The following is an 18,263-nucleotide window of genomic DNA, read 5'->3' on the forward strand; positions in this document are numbered from 1 at the left end:
TTGCTGTGCAGAAGCTTTGAAGTTTCATTAGGTCCCACTTGTTTATTTTTGTTTTTATTTCCATTTCTCTAGGAGGTGGGTCAAAAAAGATCTTGCTGTGATTTATGTCAAAGAGTGTTCTTCCTATGTTTTCCTCTAAGAGTTTTGTAGTGTCCAGTTTTATATTTCAGTCTGTAATCCATTTGGAGTTTATTTTTGTGTATGGTGTTAGGGAGTGTTCTAATTTCATTCTTTTACATGTAGCTGTCCAGTTTTCCCAGCACCACTTATTGAAGAGACTGTCTTTTCTCCATTGTATGTCCTTGACTCTTTTGTCATAGATTAGTTGACCATAGGTGTGTGGGTTTATCTCTGGGCTTTCTATCCTGTTCCATTGATCTCTATTTCTGTTTTTGTGCCAGTGCCATATTGTCTTGATTACTGTAGCTTTGTAGTATAGTCTGAAGTCAGGGAGTCTGATCCCTCCAGCTCCCTTTTTTTTCCTCAAGATTGCTTTGGCTATTTGGGGTCTTTTGTGTTTCCATACAAATTTTAAGGTTTTTTGTTCTAGTTCTGTAAAAAATGCCATTGGTAATTTGACAGGGATTGCATTGAATCTGTAGATTGCTTTGTGTAGTATAGTCATTTTCACAATATTGATTCTTCCAATCCAAGAGCATGGTATATCTCTCCATCTGTTTGTGTCATCTTTGATTTCTTTCATTAGTGTCTTATAGTTTTCTGAGTACAGGTCTTTTACCTCCTTAGGTAGGTTTATTCCTCGGTATTTTATTCTTTTTGTTGCAGTGGTGAATGGGATTGTTTCCTCAATTTTTCCTTCTGATCTTTCATTGTTAGTGTATAGGAATGCAAGAGATTTCTGTGCATTAATTTTGTGTCCTGCAAATTTACCAGATTCACTGAATAGCTCTAGTAGTTTTCTGGTGGCATCTTTAGGATTCTTTATGTATAGTATAATGTCATCTGCAAACAGTGACAGTTTTACTTCTTCTTTTCCAATTTGTATTCCTTTTATTTCTTTTTCTTCTCTGATTGCTGTGGCTGGACTTCCAAAACTATTGAATATTATTGGTGAGAGTGGACATCCTTGTCTTGTTCCTGATCTTAGGGGAAATGCTTTCAGTTTTTCACCATTGAGAATGATGTTTGCTGTGGGTTTGTCGTATATGGCCTTTATTACGTTGAGGTAGGTTCCCTCTATGCCCACTTTCTGGAGAGTTTTTATCATAAGTGGGTGTTGAATTTTGACAAAAGCTTTTTCTGCATCTATTGAGATGATCATATGGTTTTTATTCTTCAATTTGTTAATATGGTGTATTACATTGATTGATTTGCATATATTGAAGAATCCTTGCATCCCTGAGATAAATCCCACTTGATCACGATGTATGATCCTTTTAATGTGCTGTTGGATTCTGTTTGCTAGTATTTTGCTGAGGAGTTTTGCATCTGTATTTATCAGTGATATTATTCTGTAATTTTCTTCTTTTGTAGTATCTTTGTCTGGTTTTGGTATCAGGGTGATGGTGGCCTCGTAGAATGAGTTTGGGAGTGTTCCTTCCTCTGCAGTTTTTTGGAAAAGTTTGAGAAGGATGGGTGTTAGCTCTTCTCTAAATGTTTGATAGAATTCACCTGTGATGCCATCTGGTCCTGGACTTTTCGTTTGTTGGAAGATTTTTGTTTTTTTTTTGTTTTTTTTTTTTTTTTTTGCGGTACGCGGGCCTCTCACTGTTGTGGCCTCTCCCGTTGCGGAGCACAGGCTCCGGACGCGCAGGCTCAGCGGCCACGGCTCACGGGCCTAGCCGCTCCGCAGCATGTGGGATCTTCCCAGACCGGGGCAGGAACCCGTGTCCCCTGCATCAGCAGGCGGACTCTCAACCACTGCACCACCAGGGAAGCCCTGTTGGAAGATTTTTAATCACAGTTTCAATTTAATTACTTGTGATTGGTCTGTTCATATTTTCTCTTTCTTCCTGGTTCAGTCTTGGAAGGGTATACTTTTCTAAGAATTTGTCCATTCCTTCCAGGTTGTCCATTTTATTGGCATAGAGTTGTTTGTAGTAGTCTCTTATGATGCTTTGTATTTCTGTGGTGTCCATTGTAACTTCTCCTTTTTCATTTCTAATTTTACTGATTTGAGTCCTCTCCCTCTTTTTCTTGATGAGTCTGGCTAAAGGTGTATCAATTTTGTTTATCTTCTCAACCAGCTTTTTGTTTTATTGATCTTTGCTACTGTTTTCTTTGTTTCTGTTTCATTTATTTCTGCTCTGATCTTTATGATTTCTTTCCTTCTACTAACTTTGGGTTTTGTTTGTTCTTCTTTCTCTAGTTCCTTTAGGTGTAAGGTTAGATTGTTTATTTGAGATTTTTCTTGTTTCTTGAGGTAGGATTGCATCGCTATAAACTTCTGTCTTAGAACTGCTTTTGCTGCATCCCATAGGTTTTGGATCATCACGTTTTCATTGTCATTTGTCTCTAGGTATTTTTTGATTTCCTCTTTGATTTCTTCAGTGATCTCTTGGTTATTTAGTAACGTATTGTTTAGCCTCCATGTGTTCGTGTTTTTTACATTTTTTTCCCTGTAATTGATTTCTAATCTCATAGCGTTGTGGTTGGAAAAGATGCTTGATAAGATTTCAGTTTTCTTAAATTTACCGAGGCTTGATTTGTGACCCAAGATGTGATCTATCCTGGAGAATGTTCCATGTGCACTTGAGAAGAAAGTGTAATCTGCTGTTTTCGGATGGAATGTCCTATAAATATCAATTAAATCTATCTGGTGTATTGTGTCATTTAAAGCTTGTGTTTCCTTATTAATTTTCTGTCTGGATGATCTGTCCATTGGTGTAAGTGAGGTGTTAAAGTCCCCCACTATTATTGTTTTACTGTTGATTTCCTCTTTTAAAGCTGTTAGCATTTGCCTTATATATTGAGGTGCTCCTATGTTGGGTGCATATATATTTATAATTGTATCTTCTTCTTGGATTGATCCCTTGATCATTATGTAGTGTCCTTCCTTGTCTCTTGTAACATTCTTTATTTTAAAGCGTATTTTATCTGATATGAGTATTGCTACTCCAGCTTTCTTTTGATTTCCATTTGCATGGAATATCTTTTTCCATCCCCTCACTTTCAATCTGTATATGTCCCTAGGTCTGAAGTGGGTCTCTTGTAGACAGCGTATATACAGGTCTTGTTTTTGTATCCATTCAGCAAGCCTGTGTCTTTTGGTTGGAGCATTTAATCCATTCACATTTAAGGTAATTATCAATATGTATGTTCCTATTACTGTTTTCTTAATTGTTTTGGGTTTGTTTTTGTAGGTCCTTTTCTTCTCTTGTGTTTCCTACTTAGAGAAGTTCCTTTAGCATTTGTTGCAGAGCTGGTTTGGTGGTGCTGAATTCTCTTAACTTTTGCTTGTCTGTAAAGCTTTTGATTTCTCCTTCAAATCTGAATGAGATCTTTGCTATGTAGAGTAATCTTGTTGTAGGTTCTTCCCTTTCATCACTTTAAATATATCATGCCACTCCCTTCTGGCTTGTAGAGTTTCTGCTGAGAAATCAGCTGTTAACCTTATGGGAGTTCCCTTGTATGTTGTCGTTTTTCCCTTGCTGCTTTTAATAATTTTTCTTTGTCTTTAATTTTTGTCAATTTGATTCCTGTGTGTCTCGGCATGTTTCTCCTTGGGTTTATTCTACCTGGGACTCTCTGTACTTCCTGGACTTAGGTGGCTATGTCCTTTCCCATGTTAGTGAAGTTTTCGACTATAATCTCTTCACATATTTTCTCAGGTCCTTTCTCTCTCTCTTCTCCTTCTGGGACCCCCTATAATGTGAATGTTGTTGCGTTTAATATTGTCCCAGGGGTCTCTTGGTCTTCATTTCTTTTCATTCTTTTTTCTTTATTCTGTTTCACGGCAGTGAAATACACCATTCTGTCTTCCAGGTCACTTACCTGTTCTTCTGCCTCAGTTATTCTGCTACTGATTCCTTCTAGTGTATTTTTCATTTCCGTTACTGTATTGTTCATCTCTGTTTGTTTGTTCTTTAATTCTTCGAGGTCAGGTCTTTGTTAAACATTTCTTTCACCTTCGCGATCTTTGCCTCCATTCTTTTTCTGAGGTCCTGGATCATCTTCACTATCATTATTCTGAATTCTTTTTCTGGAAGGTTGCCTATCTCCACTTCATTTAGTTGTTTTCCTGGGGTTTTATCTTGTTCCTTCATCTGGTACATAGTCCTCTGCCTTTTCATTTTGTCTATCTTTCTGTGAATGTGGGTTTTGTTCCACAGTCTGCAGGATTGTAGTTCTTCTTGCTTCTGCTCTATCCTACTTGCTTGTATTACTTTTTAACCTGGAATATTCCTGGTAACACACTTTAGATTTGTTTATTTTAATAATTAGGGAATTTTTTAAAAGAGTATGAATATCTTAATTCATCATTTGGCCATATAAAACATCCTTTAAATATATATATAACATCTAATATTAAATATATCTAATTCTATATGAATTTCACAAAGGCAGATAAAAGTTTGGACATTTTGATTTAATGTTGCAACTAAGTTGTATTTAAGCTTTTAAACTCACCTCCTCCTTGTATCCAACCATTCCGTACCACTCGATGAAAAATGGAACCTGTGTAATGTAGCCTGATGCCACTTTGGGAAAACCCTGCTTTTCCTGTGCACAGGATCTGAAAATTTTTACATGTTTTGGGACATGTATCACAATATAGCTAAAAATAAAGAGAAAAGGTTTCATAGATTAAAAACTTAACATTTTGGCAGAGATTCTCACTCCCCCAACTTATTAAAAAACAACAACCAAAAACCTCTTACCTCAAAAATCAATCTTCCGATTGGATAAAAATCAATAGAAATGTCCAGGAACACAAAATCATGCTATTAAAATTAGAGAGAAGAAGGTAATGCAGGTCAGTGTTTTAGCAGAAAGTTTTAGAAATGACCAAAAATATAATAGAATAATGTTTTCAGTGATAAGATGATTGACAGCATTAACAGTAGATAATATAACAGCAAAATTAAAAGAATGACTTAAGGATGTTTGTTTCATTATACCAAAATTTTACTTCCTAAATAACATGCTTTTTAAAACCCTTAAGTGGTAAAGCTCTGAATCACATTAACGTATCACACAAGACTGAGAGCACATGGCCTAGATACCCACTGCATCACAAACTGGGTGTGGAAAGGAACACTGGTCATTCCCTCTGGAAAAAAGCAGCAGACTGGGAATTCTTTTCTTTCCTGAGTAATTCTGGGAAAAGATCCAACATGAGCCCATGGATTTGGTTACTGTGTGTTCTGGATTTTCAGAGACTGCACAGATTAGCTTAGCAGAGCCAGGCCATAGTCTTTCTGAGCAGGAAAATAAGGCCACTATATGAATAGGAGGTACCATACCAGGGGTAGGAAAGAGAGGATGCTGTGCTTTTGAGTTATTTCATTCATGACCTCATACTCCCAGATGCCCCCAGCTCTTGTTTTCAATTGACATACTTTCTGGTAGAGACAACTAACATTTGTGAGCCCTTGTCTAGCCCTCAAAGAGGCATCCAAAGTGAAAACACTGTTGTCCATCACAGTAGCATTCATTCAGGGAGCAGAACACATCTAATGGAATACATTTCAACCCTTAGGCACCATTCTTGTATATAAAAATGCTGCCTGATTTAACAAGTACATAATTTGCCCTGCCCTATTTCTTAAGAATCTAGGAGGCATAAAAGAAATCACTTTTAGTTGTATCACTATCATTATCTTAGGTCGCTCTAAGCTTTTTTTTTTAATTAAAAGACTGAAATAGTATTGTAATATCTGGCATCCAGGAATGAAGTATTACATCCATACTTATTATAATTAATTGTTTGTGCCTCTAAGCTTCTGTAGTACAAGTTCTTAATTATAAAAGAATATTATAACTTTAGAATAAGAGGCATAATATAGTAAACTTCATAGGTTTAGGAGGAAAAAGGACATATTGCAAGTCATAATTGATTTCTGAAGTGAGTGAGTCCATTCAGACATCATTAAACTTTCCTGGGCATCAATATATTATCTTTATGTGGTTGTCAAGAGTAGATAATTCTAAAAATTCTAATGAAAAGAGAGTCAGTGACTGTGACACAAGATAATGTCACCTAGCAGCCAAACCTAATTGTCTGCTATATCGTTCCAAACCAGAAGTAAACAAGTCCCTGAGTTTTACTCAGCACAAAAAATCTAGCCTCGGGCTTCCCTGGTGGCGCAGTGGTTGAGAGTCCGCCTGCCGATGCAGGGGAAACGGGTTCGTGCCCCGGTCTGGGAAGATCCCACATGCCGCGGAGCGGCTGGGCCCGTGAGCCATGGCCGCTGGGCCTGTGCGTCCGGAGCCTGTGCTCCGCAACGGGAGAGGCCACAACAGTGAGAGGCCCACATACCACAAAAAAAAAAAAAAAAAAAATCTAGCCTCTGCAAAAAATCCAAGGATTTTCTCCAGAATCTGGGTCCTCTCTCCTTACTGCCACTAATTAATTCAGGCTGTCATTATTTCTAGCTCACACTACTATAGCAGATTTCCAAATGGCCACCCTGCCACTAAGCTTTCCCCACTGTACCCTGTTTGGTCACAGCCCTAAAATTTTTTCCGAAACACCAAAGAAGATGATGTCATACTCTTTATGAAAAGTTCTGTTGGCTTGCTTCCTTCTGGATGAAATCTAACTGACTGGTTAAGAGTGGACAGTAAGTTCAACCTTTCTCTAGTAGATCTGGTTTGGGGGTTTGTTTGTTGTTTGTTTTTTTTAAACATCTAAGCACCTTTCCTATTTGAGAAACTCCTCACAAGGTTGCACCAGCCTCTGGAGAACCTCCTCTCGTTCCCTGCTACGTGTGAGCCAGGGTGTGGGCATATAACCTGGGCTTGACTAGTCAGGTGCTCCTGCCCGGGGCCTTAGATGTCTAGGAAGTGACGAAGACCCAAGGAGAGCTGAGAAGTTATGCTCGGTGAAGGCAGCATTAGGGCCATTGGGCAGCCATGGCAGCATCCTGGCTGCACATTCCTGGGGCGTGACCCTGGCCTTGTTTTTCTGCTGCCAGGTCTCCCTTGGTTCCTGCCTGCTTTTCAAAGCTGGTTCTCCAGCTTTCCTGTCAATTGTGAGGTTACCAATATCCTTTTAATACATACTTTTTCTCCTCAAGTTAGTGACAACAGCTTGGTACTGTTGGCACCAAGAATCCTGACTGATTCTCATTTTCCCAGTGTCATTTCCTACTAATTCTGGCCTCCCTGCTGTCCCCTGCCATTCCCAGAGTACACCATGTACTTCTAGACTCCTGTCCCTTTGGGAATGAACTGCTATGAATGTTAACTTCCTCCCCACACCCTAGAGTTTCAAGCATTTTCCAAGTGCATTGTTTATTCAACAAAATATTCACTGAGCACCTCCAATGTTTCAGATTCTGTTCAAGGCAGTGGTTGAACAAGGGTGAACGAGACAAGGTCTTTGCCTTTGCACAACTCAGATCCTAGCACTGGGTCTTTATGTAGGCACAGGCCACCATGGGCATGAAATAATTTTCAGCATGTGGTAGCTGTTGGCTACAAGGTTTCTGAGCAAAATTACATACTTTTACCTCTATTGCCATTCCACCCTGATGGCTGTCTCTTGCTCTCTGGACCTCACACATCCTAACTGTCCTCTGCCATTGGAAACCTCCCCAGTGCCATAGCTTGTCTAGTCCTGCTCTTGCCAACTATGTGTCATGCTTTAAAACGTCACCTTCTCAAACTTGCCATTCTCTAGTGCAGTAGCTGTCACTTAGGTGTTAGAAAGTATTAATTAAAATATTTCATGCTAAAGGTGAATGAAGGATAGGCTTGACCTTCTCTGAGGGGGAAGGTCTTAATATTTTTTAATAGATGATAATTAATGCATATAAGCTTCTAGCGGGGAGTAGAAATGTTTGAACAGGGATGATCTTCTCCCAGTGCCATTTGCCTGCTGTGAGATAGGCTTGCTTTACACACCACCAAGCCAAACCCTGCCATGAATCCTTTGCAACTGGATCATTAGGTCATTGAGAACTTAACCTAGTCTCTTACTCTTTTATGTTCCCTTTGCTAGGTTATCAGTAATTAATGGTCAATCCATGTAAATGCTCAAAGATTCTACTATTTTCCTTTAAAAAATTAGTGCAACTTGCCTTCGTGTCTCTTAAGAATTTGGCAGAATAATCCACAGTAAGTGCTTCATAAAGTGCAGGAGGCTTAAAATCAACTATATCCCATACTTTGTGGGCCCATTTCTGAAGATCAAGTGCATCACCCAGGAGCTGATCATTAATAAAACACATCACATAGGAAGAATATTCCCAGATTTCATTCTTAAGTTCCTGTAAAGGAAAAGGACCAAAAAAATGTAGTGGGGGGTGGGGGTAGGGATGGGGGGAACTTAGCTAAACCCCCAAGCCAGAGCTTGAATCAACCCTAGGACTGAATCTTTAAAAAATATATTTTTTGCCATCTTTCAGAATTTTGTTCTCAAAGGGAATTTAAGAACATTTTCAAGACTCTGACGGTGTTGAAATCAAAGAATGACCTAACAGTGATCTTTAAAATGGTACGATCTTAGAAAATAGATGGTAATCTGGTAATAAAAGTCTGTGTGCATAGCATACTTGTTATATTAATTTGAAAACAAAATGCAGTCTTTTAGCTTCATTTCTGAAGCACATTTTACTGTATGCATAGTTGGTTAGGGGTCCTAAATAAGACATGGTTTTCAATGGGAAGGATGGAAAGAACGCTTTTTTGATGGAGGGAAATCAGACCAGGTGAGGAAGTGCCTCCTGAGGGCCAGCAGCAGTTTGCGGGGCACGCCAGGGGCCGTGAGGAAGAGAACTCACCTTTCATAACAATTTTTTTTTTTTTAAACTCAAGTACTTTATTTATTTATTTTTTGGCTGCGCAGCATGCGAGATCTTAGTTCCCCGACCAGGGATCAAACCTGCGCCCCCTGCAGTGGGAAGTGCGGAGTCTTAACCACTGGACCACCAGGAAAGTCCCTCAACACTTTTAAGCCCTAAGCCCCTAAGAATGAAGTGCATTGGTGTTTTCATCCATACAGCACTGCCAGCCAACCTCCTAAACCTCAGTGTGTGGCCACTGAGTAATGTGGCCTCTGAGTAGATCTGGTTGATTATGACCCGGTGCCAGTCCTGGCAAAGCCATGCATCATCTGGGACAGCTGTTCTCCAATTTTAGTGGGCAGTCAGAATTACAGATTCCTGAGCCCCACCCCAAGTTTCTGATTCTGGGATGGGGCCTGAGAATCTGCATTTCTAACAACATCCCATGGGACGCTGCTGCTGCGGCTGGTCTGGAGACCGCACTTGGAGAAACGCCGGTTTGGGGAACGGTTTGCCTTCAGCTGCCAGCGTGCTCCATTCCCCGCTCTTCTCTCAGGAGGAGCTCGCATCAGATTCCTCACTTCCTAAACTTGTTCATGCTGAACTGTCAATCGCTGAGCCTGTGGGTCAGTACTCCCTGGAATGTTGAAATTCATCAGGGTTCTCACATTTTACAGGACACAAAACTTTAAAAAGGGGAGGGAAAGTTTAATTGTGGATATTTTAGCTAGCCTGGTAGGAGAAATGCAGTAGCAGGTACACTTTATTCGGAGGCTGAAAATTACGTGCCTTGTCTGGGTGTCTTCTATACATGAGGAGCCCTCATCACCTGCCTCAAGATAGCAGGCTGGACCCGATGTTTTCTAGGGCTTTCCAGCACTAAGGTGTATGATGTTGCCTTTTTTTGGAGGGGGAAAAAGGGCCTTCCCAAAGGCTCTGAAGCCATCCCTCATGGTTGGCATTACATTATACTGAAGCACTGAGGCCAGTGCACACTAACCTCAAATGTGCTAAGAAGCACTATGTATAACATAAGACAATGCTTATGTGAAAGGAGAACAAAAAGCTGGCCTGAAGAGGAAGAAGAGGTTAAGGTGGCAAGTATCCAGGAGGTGAGGGAGGGGGAGGGAAGAAAGGAAAGACAGGAGTTAAGGATATGTGGGAAGAAGCAGCATTGATGACCTAGGAAGCCTCATTCAGGCCCCATGAGAAAAGCAGAAGGAAGAGAACACAAAACAGCTCAAGGTTAGCAACCCAGGCTGACAAGGGTCAGAAACTGCAGAATGGAATCCACACCAGTCTTTCAGAGTATGGTGGGAATATGGAAGAGGAATGGGTGCAAACCACGAAGCATGAAATCATGGCTCTCCTGTAGGTGGAGAGCACGATACGATAGGCAGTTTAGGAAGTTTGGTGATAAAAATTAAGAAAAACATATTGTTTTACGTTAGGGTGCCCAACTGTCTGGGTTTGCCTAGGACCGTCCCAGCTTTAGCATTGAAATTCATGCGTTCCAGCAAGCCCCTCAGGTCCAGGCAAACCAGGACCACTGGTCACCCTAGTTGTTGTAATGATTAGAGTTAATATTTATAGAAGTCATTAGAATAGTGCCTGGCATATAATAAGCACCATAGGTAAGTGTTTGTTATGGTTCTGTTTGAATTATATAATGAAAATGTACTGTGGCTGTGAAAATGGTATGAGACTTAACATATGGTATTCTTGACTCAGTCTTGCACCGTTCATGTGACTGAGCAGAGAGTGAAGTAAAGCAGCACTATCTGCATGGTAAATCACAGGACATCCTTGTGCAATCTAGCACAGGACAATCAAAACTGCTCCGGTCAGGGGAAATGGGATCTCCTCAGCCACTGAGAGATGGGGCTGGGCAGGGAAGCCAGGACTGGGACTCTCCACAGGACTGGGCCAAGGGTGACAAGCAGGAGGCGTACCCATTCTAGTCTGCCCCCCAATGTGAGCCGTATCTGAGCCAGGATGCCACATGTTCCAGGCAGCACTACCAGTTAATCAGGGATGGCACCCAAGAGGAAACCAATCTGCCATCCCTGGATGAGCTCTGCCAGCCTTAGGGTCTGGAGTTCTCCAAGGGTACTGTTAGGGGGGAGAATGCAGAGAAGGAAGCTTCCATTAGGACACGGCTACCCTGTGGGAAGTTGGCGCCTACCATCAGAGCTCCCCTAGGCAAGCCTACATGCTCCCCTGCCATATCTGTGCTGGACACCACTGAAACCTTCCAGAGTTAGGGCCCAAAAGAGTGCCAGGCCACAGTAACCTGAGTGCCCGGGTGTCACAGGAAGTATGAATAAGTGATATGCCGGGAAAGAGGGGTAGCCATCGGCAGGAGTAAATAGCAGCACTGAGAGTTTAAAACTCACCTTTATCACATGCTTTCCAAAAGAAAATTCTGTAAATGTTTGACTCTTTCTTAAAATCAGCTTGGTGAAATGACTGAAATAATTTAGGAAAAGTACATAATTTAGAGAAATAAAATCTAGTTGTATCAAAATTACTGCTTCAGTTTTTCCAAACCAATGCGTATGTAAATAAATCAGGCAAAACTTGGCTCATTTTCCACACCCCAAATATCCTTTACCCTTTTTTTCTTCTGTAGATATTGATCCCATGCAAATTCTTGAACAGGAACTATTATAGGGTCTTCAAATTTGGATGGATAATTACTCTTCAGACTCTAGGTTTCAAAATAGAATAATTATTTTAGAGTAAGTTCTCTTTTAAAGTAAAAATCATTCCCCCCAGTTTTTATGGGGTCTTCAGGAAGTTTTATGCAACATATACCCAAGCCACAGTCTGGCTTAGATGCCCCTTGCCAGCTCCCAGAGGCCCCTGCGCTTACCTCCAGTAAGTCCCTCCCCAGGCCATACTAATTGGTCTCTCATCTGAAGAGAATAAGCTCCTTGAGGGCAAAGACTATGTCTTAGTTTCCCACTGGCCTCAATATTTGGTACATAGTGGACCATCCACACATAGCAACTGCATAAACAAATGTACAAGTGAGTTTATGCCAATAGTTTTGTGACCTGCCATTTCCTTTTAGGACCAGTTTTTCCCTAAATTAAACTCTTACTAAACCTCAGTGGATCTATGGATACTTTTTTTTTTTTTTTTTTTTGCGGTACGCGGGCCTCTCACTGTTGTGGCCTCTCCCGTTGCGGAGGACAGGCTCTGGACGCACAGGCTCAGCGGCCATGGCTCATGGGCCCAGCCGCTCCGCGGCATGTGGGATCCTCCCGGACCGGGGCACAAACCCGTGTCCCCTGCATCGGCAGGCAGACTCTCAACCACTGCGCCACCAGGGAAGCCCCTTTTTGGATACTTTTAACTAAAATAAATGTTATTGCTTTAATTCACTGACATATGAAGAGTGACCAAAAGGATATTGTTGTGGTTATACCCCTTGGGAAAAAGAGAAGTAAATATTAAATGTGTTTTGGTCTAGACATTGAGCATGTATTGACTTAATGTATTTTGTTTTGTCTGTATGAATCAGAGAAAATTCTTACTGGTTAACAACATCTGTCAAAAAAAAAAAGTTTTGGTTCCTGTTAGGTTACACTTTGCCTCCTCCTAAAGCAAGGGAAGGCAGTTGAGGCAGTAACAGTTAGGCATCACCTTTCTGAGCAGGTCTGAGAAGTAAATGGACCAACAAGGGAAAAGTGTCATCTGGCCACTTCTATTGTGGTCTAAGGGGACACTGACTTGGCGTGCTTCATCCAGGGTGGATAGTCCAAGGGGGAGAAAGCCAGGATGTGAGTGTACCCTGCCTTGGGACCAGGGGTAGCAGAAGAGGGCAACAGCAATCTGGCCATTTCCTTCTTAGTCTGCTCTACCCAACCAACAGCTGATTTGTCATTTTTCTCAATTCCAGCATCTGTGCTTTGTCTGAGGTAGTCATGCAGGATGACTGCTGTTTCTGAGGGACCATCTGGAATAACTAATAAGCCCAATAGTTTTCAAATTAAGCATACTTAATCATGCTTTCTTCATAATTTGTTCCAGAATGGACTACATTATGTAATACTCTTTATAAATCTAAATCTTTCAGTTAATTAGGCATCAGGGATTGCTCACAAGTGATCATGTTGGAAATATATTCAAGGATCCTTTATTAACATAGAACTAACTGAATTTACATTCATATATTTTCATATTCAAATAGAGCTACAGTAGGCAAAACTTAAGAAAGTGAAAATTAACATTATTAATATAATAAAGACCTTGTTTGCTTGACTTAGTGTCCTCTGCAACAGGGGTTGGCAAACTGTGGCCAGCAGGCCAAAGCTGGACTGCTGCCTGTTTTGGTAAGACCTGAGAACTAAGAATAATTTTTAGATTTTTAAACAGTTGAAAAAGAATCACAAGAAGAATCATTTCATGTCCTGTGAAATTATATGCAAGTCCAATTTCAGTGTCCATAATAAAAGTTTTATTGGAAAACCACCATTCATTTACATACTGTCTGTGGCTGCTTTTGCACAAGGACGGAGTTGAGTAGTCATGACTGAGAACCTATGGTTCCAAAGGCCTAATAATTTTATATGTGGACTTTACAGAAAAAAAATTTGCCAACATCTTGTCTACAGTGTGGAGAACCAGAAAAGGAGCTAAGAAAAACAAGAGAAAAAAAATCCCTCACACTTATTAAATACAATTTGAGCCATATAACTTTGCTGATCCTATCAGCCCAGCTAACACAGTCCATATTTCTGCTTCTGTTAATGATCCATGTATCATTTTCACAGACTTCTTATCACTTGTTCTCTTCATCTTGATGTAAACTTTACCTATTTCACAAATTAGTCACTATTTCCTGACTTGATTTAATTTCAGACTGTAACTCTGTAGACTTGGAGCAGGTAAGAAGTTAGGAATTTCTTAAGATTAATTCTATTTGGGAACATTTTGTGTCAAGTATCCAGCTGGTTACTTTGGGAGATACAGACATGAATAAGGCATTGTCCTGGAGTCTAGTGGGGTTTTGAAGGAGAGAAGCTTGGCATAATCTTACAACAGCATTTCTGGAGCAAACCCCAAAGAAGTGCTGAATTTTACATTTCAACATTTTATACACTTCTACATTTCTCCTGCATTCGGGGTGTAGGAATGCTGCGGCATTACTGACCTGGCCTAATTCTTCCAGTTACTTAAAAGTGTTTTTCATTTTACATTGTTCTTCATGTTTACAAAGAAATGTCTGTATTCTCCAGAGCACGTGTGGGTCATTTGTCAGGAAATCCCATAAGCACGTAATTCGATTGGAATGCAGTGACTGCTATAGAAACTTTAAAGAAAAACAACAACAACAAAAACCCTTCCCGAATGAATAGTTTTCAAATATCACTTGGGAAAGGAGTTTGTGAAAAAAATCAGCTAGTTATATGGTAACATTTTTTTCACAAAGTTTTAAAATCTATAATTTCAGTTAAAAATTAACGTGGGAAGGCCCGCGTGCCGCAAAAAAAAAAAAAAAAAATTAACGTGGGATAAAATGTGTGTTAATGTAGAGGTAGGAATCACCTTTATTCCCAAAAAGGTTGTGAACGATTCCTTCGCTCGGATTTCCCTTTAAAGGTAGCCCTTCTCGAAGTGTAACTCCCGCCTGGACCTGCCCTCGCCGTCTGCACGCAGAGATCCATCCAGAGACAGCCCACCCTGGCCGGGACATCCCCTCCCTGAACCTCAACCCCCGCCACCAGGAGGCGCACGACCCGGAAGCGGGACGGGCCTTCCCGCCCTTGTGGTTTCTTGGCGGTTACCTCAGCGGCGCTCTTCGCAATTTGAAAGCTGGAGCTTTTGAAGAGCCCCACTACCTTCACCTGCAGCTGCTGCTCGGGCGGCGTCTGCGAGCCGCTCGCCATGGCTGCGCGCGGGGACTCCTCGGGTCAAAAACATAGCGCGTCGCCAGGGCAACCTCGCGGCCCCGCCCCCACCGCTCGCCGGAAGGAGGGGGCCGGGGGCGGGGCGGTCGGCGAAGGTCCGGCCTTTCCTCAACTTTGTTCCTGTTGCTGTGGAGGCGGCCGAGAGGCTGGAGAGCGCGCGTGGGCGGCCCCCACCAGCGAAGAGCTTCGGAGAAAAGGAACGGGGACCCCACGCCTCGCGTGCGTCAGCGTGGTTCGCCGCCGCTGCCCCCGCCCCGGACCTCCTCTGGGACCCCAAGCCCAGGGTCCTCCAGCGCCGTAGTCGCCTCCAGTCAGCGCCTGATTTCACCGCAGATCACCTTTCCGGGTTGCCGCGCAGCCAGATTGGGGTCAGCCGGCCGGTTGCCCGGGTAACGGGAGTCAGTCCCCGGGCGCGTGCATTTCGGGGCCGCGGACTTCCCGGGAGAGCGGGAGCAGGGCGACCACCTGTGCGCGGTGCCCCGCGGGGAAGGCCGCCCGCCCGCCGCTGTCCCCAACGCGGCCGTTGCTGCGGAGGCCGAGCGTCCCGCGCCGCCGAGCGTCCCCGCCATGAAGCCGAACTTCTCCCTGCGACTGAGGGTCTTTAACCTCAACTGCTGGTGAGTGCGCCCGCCGACCCGGGTCTGGGGCCGCCGTTCCGCTCGCCAGAGGCAGGAGGCCTTTCTTACAGCCAGGCCACGGCGCTCCCCTGCCCTACACCCTCGGGGTGCGGGGCAACCCCTACCTCCGGGGCCCGCACCTGGCCCCAGCTCCGTTGCTGCCCCGAGCGCCCCAGCCGTCACCTCCCCTGCGCTTTTCGTCCTCAGGGGCATTCCCTACCTGAGCAAGCACCGGGCCGACCGCGTGAAGCGCCTGGGAGACTTTCTGAACAGGGAGAGCTTCGACCTAGCTCTCCTGGAGGAGGTGGGGCCGCGCGGAGCTGGTGTGGAAGCCCGGCGGGAGCGGGGGCGGCTGGGGCGCGGGCGGGGGCTCCCGCCCTGGGAGAAGGGCCGGCAGGTATCGTCACCCCTCCCCTCAGGTGTGGAGCGAGCAGGACTTCCAGTACCTGAGGCAGAAGCTGCTGCCCGCCTACCCAGCAGCACACTACTTCAGGAGGTGAGAAGCCCACTGGCCCCGAGGCCTGGTCTCGGAGCTGGAGGCCCTTGGCCCTGCCAGCCCTCCCCCGTGCTTCCTGCGCCCGCCTCCCTCTGCCCCAGCGTCCTCTCCTCTGGGTGTGGGAGCGGGAGAAGGTGGAATGAGGAAGATTTAGCTCTTTAGCTCATCAGATTTATCATCAGGCCATCCTATCAGCCCACGTGAACGCCGTCGCTTTGAGCTTCGATCTGGGGTGGTACCAGCAGCAGAGGGAGAAAAAAGTAGCTGATAAGAGCTGGGAGACGAGGGAGGGGAAGGGGCTGGGTATTTCTCTCCCTGCTTTTGTGGCTCTTGACTAGGACTTGGCTTTTCAGTGGCATCATTGGCAGTGGTCTCTGTGTCTTCTCCAAACACCCAATCCAGGAATTCACCCAGCACGTCTTCACCCTCAATGGCTACCCCTACATGGTGAGCTGCTAACCCCACTGCCTGCTAACACGTGGTAAAGGAGGTGGCCTTCCTAGGGCTGCAGGGGATGGGCAGAAAGAGGGTAGCAGTGCCCTGAGTTCCCGCCCCCTCCTGCCTACAGATCCACCACGGTGACTGGTTCTGTGGGAAGGCCGTGGGGCTGCTGGTGCTCCGTCTGGGTGGACTGGTGCTCAACGCCTACGTGACCCATGTGAGTGAGGCCAGCAGTGCCTAAGGCTGGGACGGGCGGCCTGGTCCTGGGAGGGAGAGATGGAACTCATCCTCTAGCCAGGCTGCCTTGGGGTGAGGCATGGCAGCAGGATCTCCTAAGGCCAGTAGGCAAGGTTCACACGTATTTTACCAAGCAGCGTGCCAAGTGACACAAGCAAGCTTGATTTACTCCTGCCCTTGGGACTCTCGGTCTAATCTGCAATTATCTCCTCTATCTTGCTCAGCTCCATGCCGAGTACAGTCGACAGAAGGACATCTACCTAGCACATCGTGTGGCCCAAGCTTGGGAACTGGCCCAGTTCATCCAGTGTGTGAGCCTGGGCTTGACAGGGGAAGTGGGATGGGGTCCAGGAACCGAGGGGTGGCTAAGGCCCCACTTTTAGGGCAGAGCTGATGAGGGAAGGGTTCCTGCCTCACCATCTTGGTTCCCCCAGCCACACGTCCAAGAAAGCTGATGTGGTTCTATTGTGTGGGGACCTCAACTTGCACCCAAAGGACCTGGGCTGCCGCCTGCTGAAGGAGTGGACGGGACTGCACGATGCCTATCTGGAGACTCAGGACTTCAAGGTGAGGACTTGCCTGATTATTTCCCCACCTACACCCTCAGCCTCTCTCCCTCCTCCTTCCCCGTGCATCCTCATTCAAGCCCACTATTCACCTAGGGCCCTGAAGAAGGCTGTACGATGGTACCGGAGAACTGCTACGTCAACCGGCAGGAGCTAGAGCAGTTCCCCTTGGGTATCCGCATCGACTATGTGCTTTATAAGGTCAGGCCTCTCCCTGCAACGTGCCTTCACCCTCCGTCTCTCTTCATGGCTCATCAGCCTATGCTGATTCTTTGTCCAACTAGTCTAGTCTTTTTTTATCAGTGGCGGCTGGAGAATGGGATAGCCAGGAACTGGTTCTCTGGGAAAGGCGCTCTCAGAAATTTCTCTCTGGCTCTTTTTCTAGGCGGTGTCTGGGCTATACATCTCCTGTAAGACACTCAGAACTACTACAGGCCACGAGCCTCACAGCGGCAGCCCCCTCTCCGATCATGAGGCGCTGATGGCTACTCTGTGTGTGAGACACAGCCCCCCGCGGCACAACCCCAGCCCTATCCCTGGTGAGTCAGCCCCATCCTTTTCCTTGGCCCTTCCCCACAGGGCAGCCCCATCCCTCCCTCAGACCCTCACTCTCCCTCCCCACCACCCCGCTTTGTTCTAGGACCAGCAGAGAGGTCTCCGCTGATCAGTGTGCTAAGGGAGGCCTGGACAGAACTGGACCAGGGCATGGCCCAAGGTCGCTGGTGGGCCACCGTCGCTGGCTACGTGATTGGTCTAGGGCTGCTTCTCCTGGCGTTGCTGTGTGCCCTGGCGGCTGGAGGAGAGATCAGGGAAGTTGCTGTACTGCTCTGGACCCCCAGTGTAGGACTGGTGCTGGGGGCGGGTGCATTCTATCTCTTCCACGTGCAGGAGGCCAAGGGCTTGTGTCGGGCCCGAGCCGAGCTCCAGCATGTGCTGGGAAGGGCAAGGGAGGCCCAGGACCTGGGCCCGGAGCCCCAGCCAACCCTGCTCCTGGGGCGGCAGGAGGGGGACAGAGCAGAGGAACAATAAAGCCTGACACTTGGGTGGCGCGCGCTGCCTTTTTCCTTGTAGAGGCA

General features: G+C 45.0%; 2 protein-coding genes across 2 annotated transcripts in view; one reads left to right on the plus strand and one right to left on the minus strand.

Moving 5' to 3' along the window:
* PPIL6 (peptidylprolyl isomerase like 6) overlaps window positions 1-14,824 on the minus strand; it is a gene marked incomplete at its 3' end in the record, with an annotated part of 34,793 nt that extends 19,969 nt beyond the window's left edge. Inside the window, exons 1-5 of the mRNA XM_079716696.1 lie at window positions 14,708-14,824; window positions 11,527-11,622; window positions 8,208-8,396; window positions 4,842-4,904; window positions 4,591-4,738 (exon numbers count right to left, since the gene is read on the minus strand). Coding sequence (XP_079572822.1) covers window positions 4,591-4,738; window positions 4,842-4,904; window positions 8,208-8,396; window positions 11,527-11,622; window positions 14,708-14,809 — 598 coding nt within the window. The 5' untranslated portion in view covers window positions 14,810-14,824. The remainder of the gene's footprint in view (window positions 1-4,590; window positions 4,739-4,841; window positions 4,905-8,207; window positions 8,397-11,526; window positions 11,623-14,707) is intronic.
* Window positions 14,825-15,397: 573 nt separating this feature from the next.
* SMPD2 (sphingomyelin phosphodiesterase 2) lies at window positions 15,398-18,236 on the plus strand (the record flags this gene model as incomplete). Its single annotated transcript, XM_079716822.1, has 10 exons — window positions 15,398-15,447; window positions 15,655-15,751; window positions 15,867-15,943; window positions 16,297-16,390; window positions 16,512-16,601; window positions 16,846-16,932; window positions 17,018-17,188; window positions 17,284-17,388; window positions 17,573-17,726; window positions 17,828-18,236. The coding sequence occupies 10 exons, from the start codon at window positions 15,398-15,400 to the stop codon at window positions 18,214-18,216; spliced, it is 1,314 nt and encodes a 437-aa protein (XP_079572948.1). The 3' UTR covers window positions 18,217-18,236.
* Between the last annotated feature and the right edge of the window lie 27 nt (window positions 18,237-18,263).

The sequence above is a fragment of the Hyperoodon ampullatus genome (assembly GCF_949752795.1).
Source record: "Hyperoodon ampullatus genome assembly, chromosome: 12".
NCBI lineage: Eukaryota > Metazoa > Chordata > Mammalia > Artiodactyla > Ziphiidae > Hyperoodon > Hyperoodon ampullatus.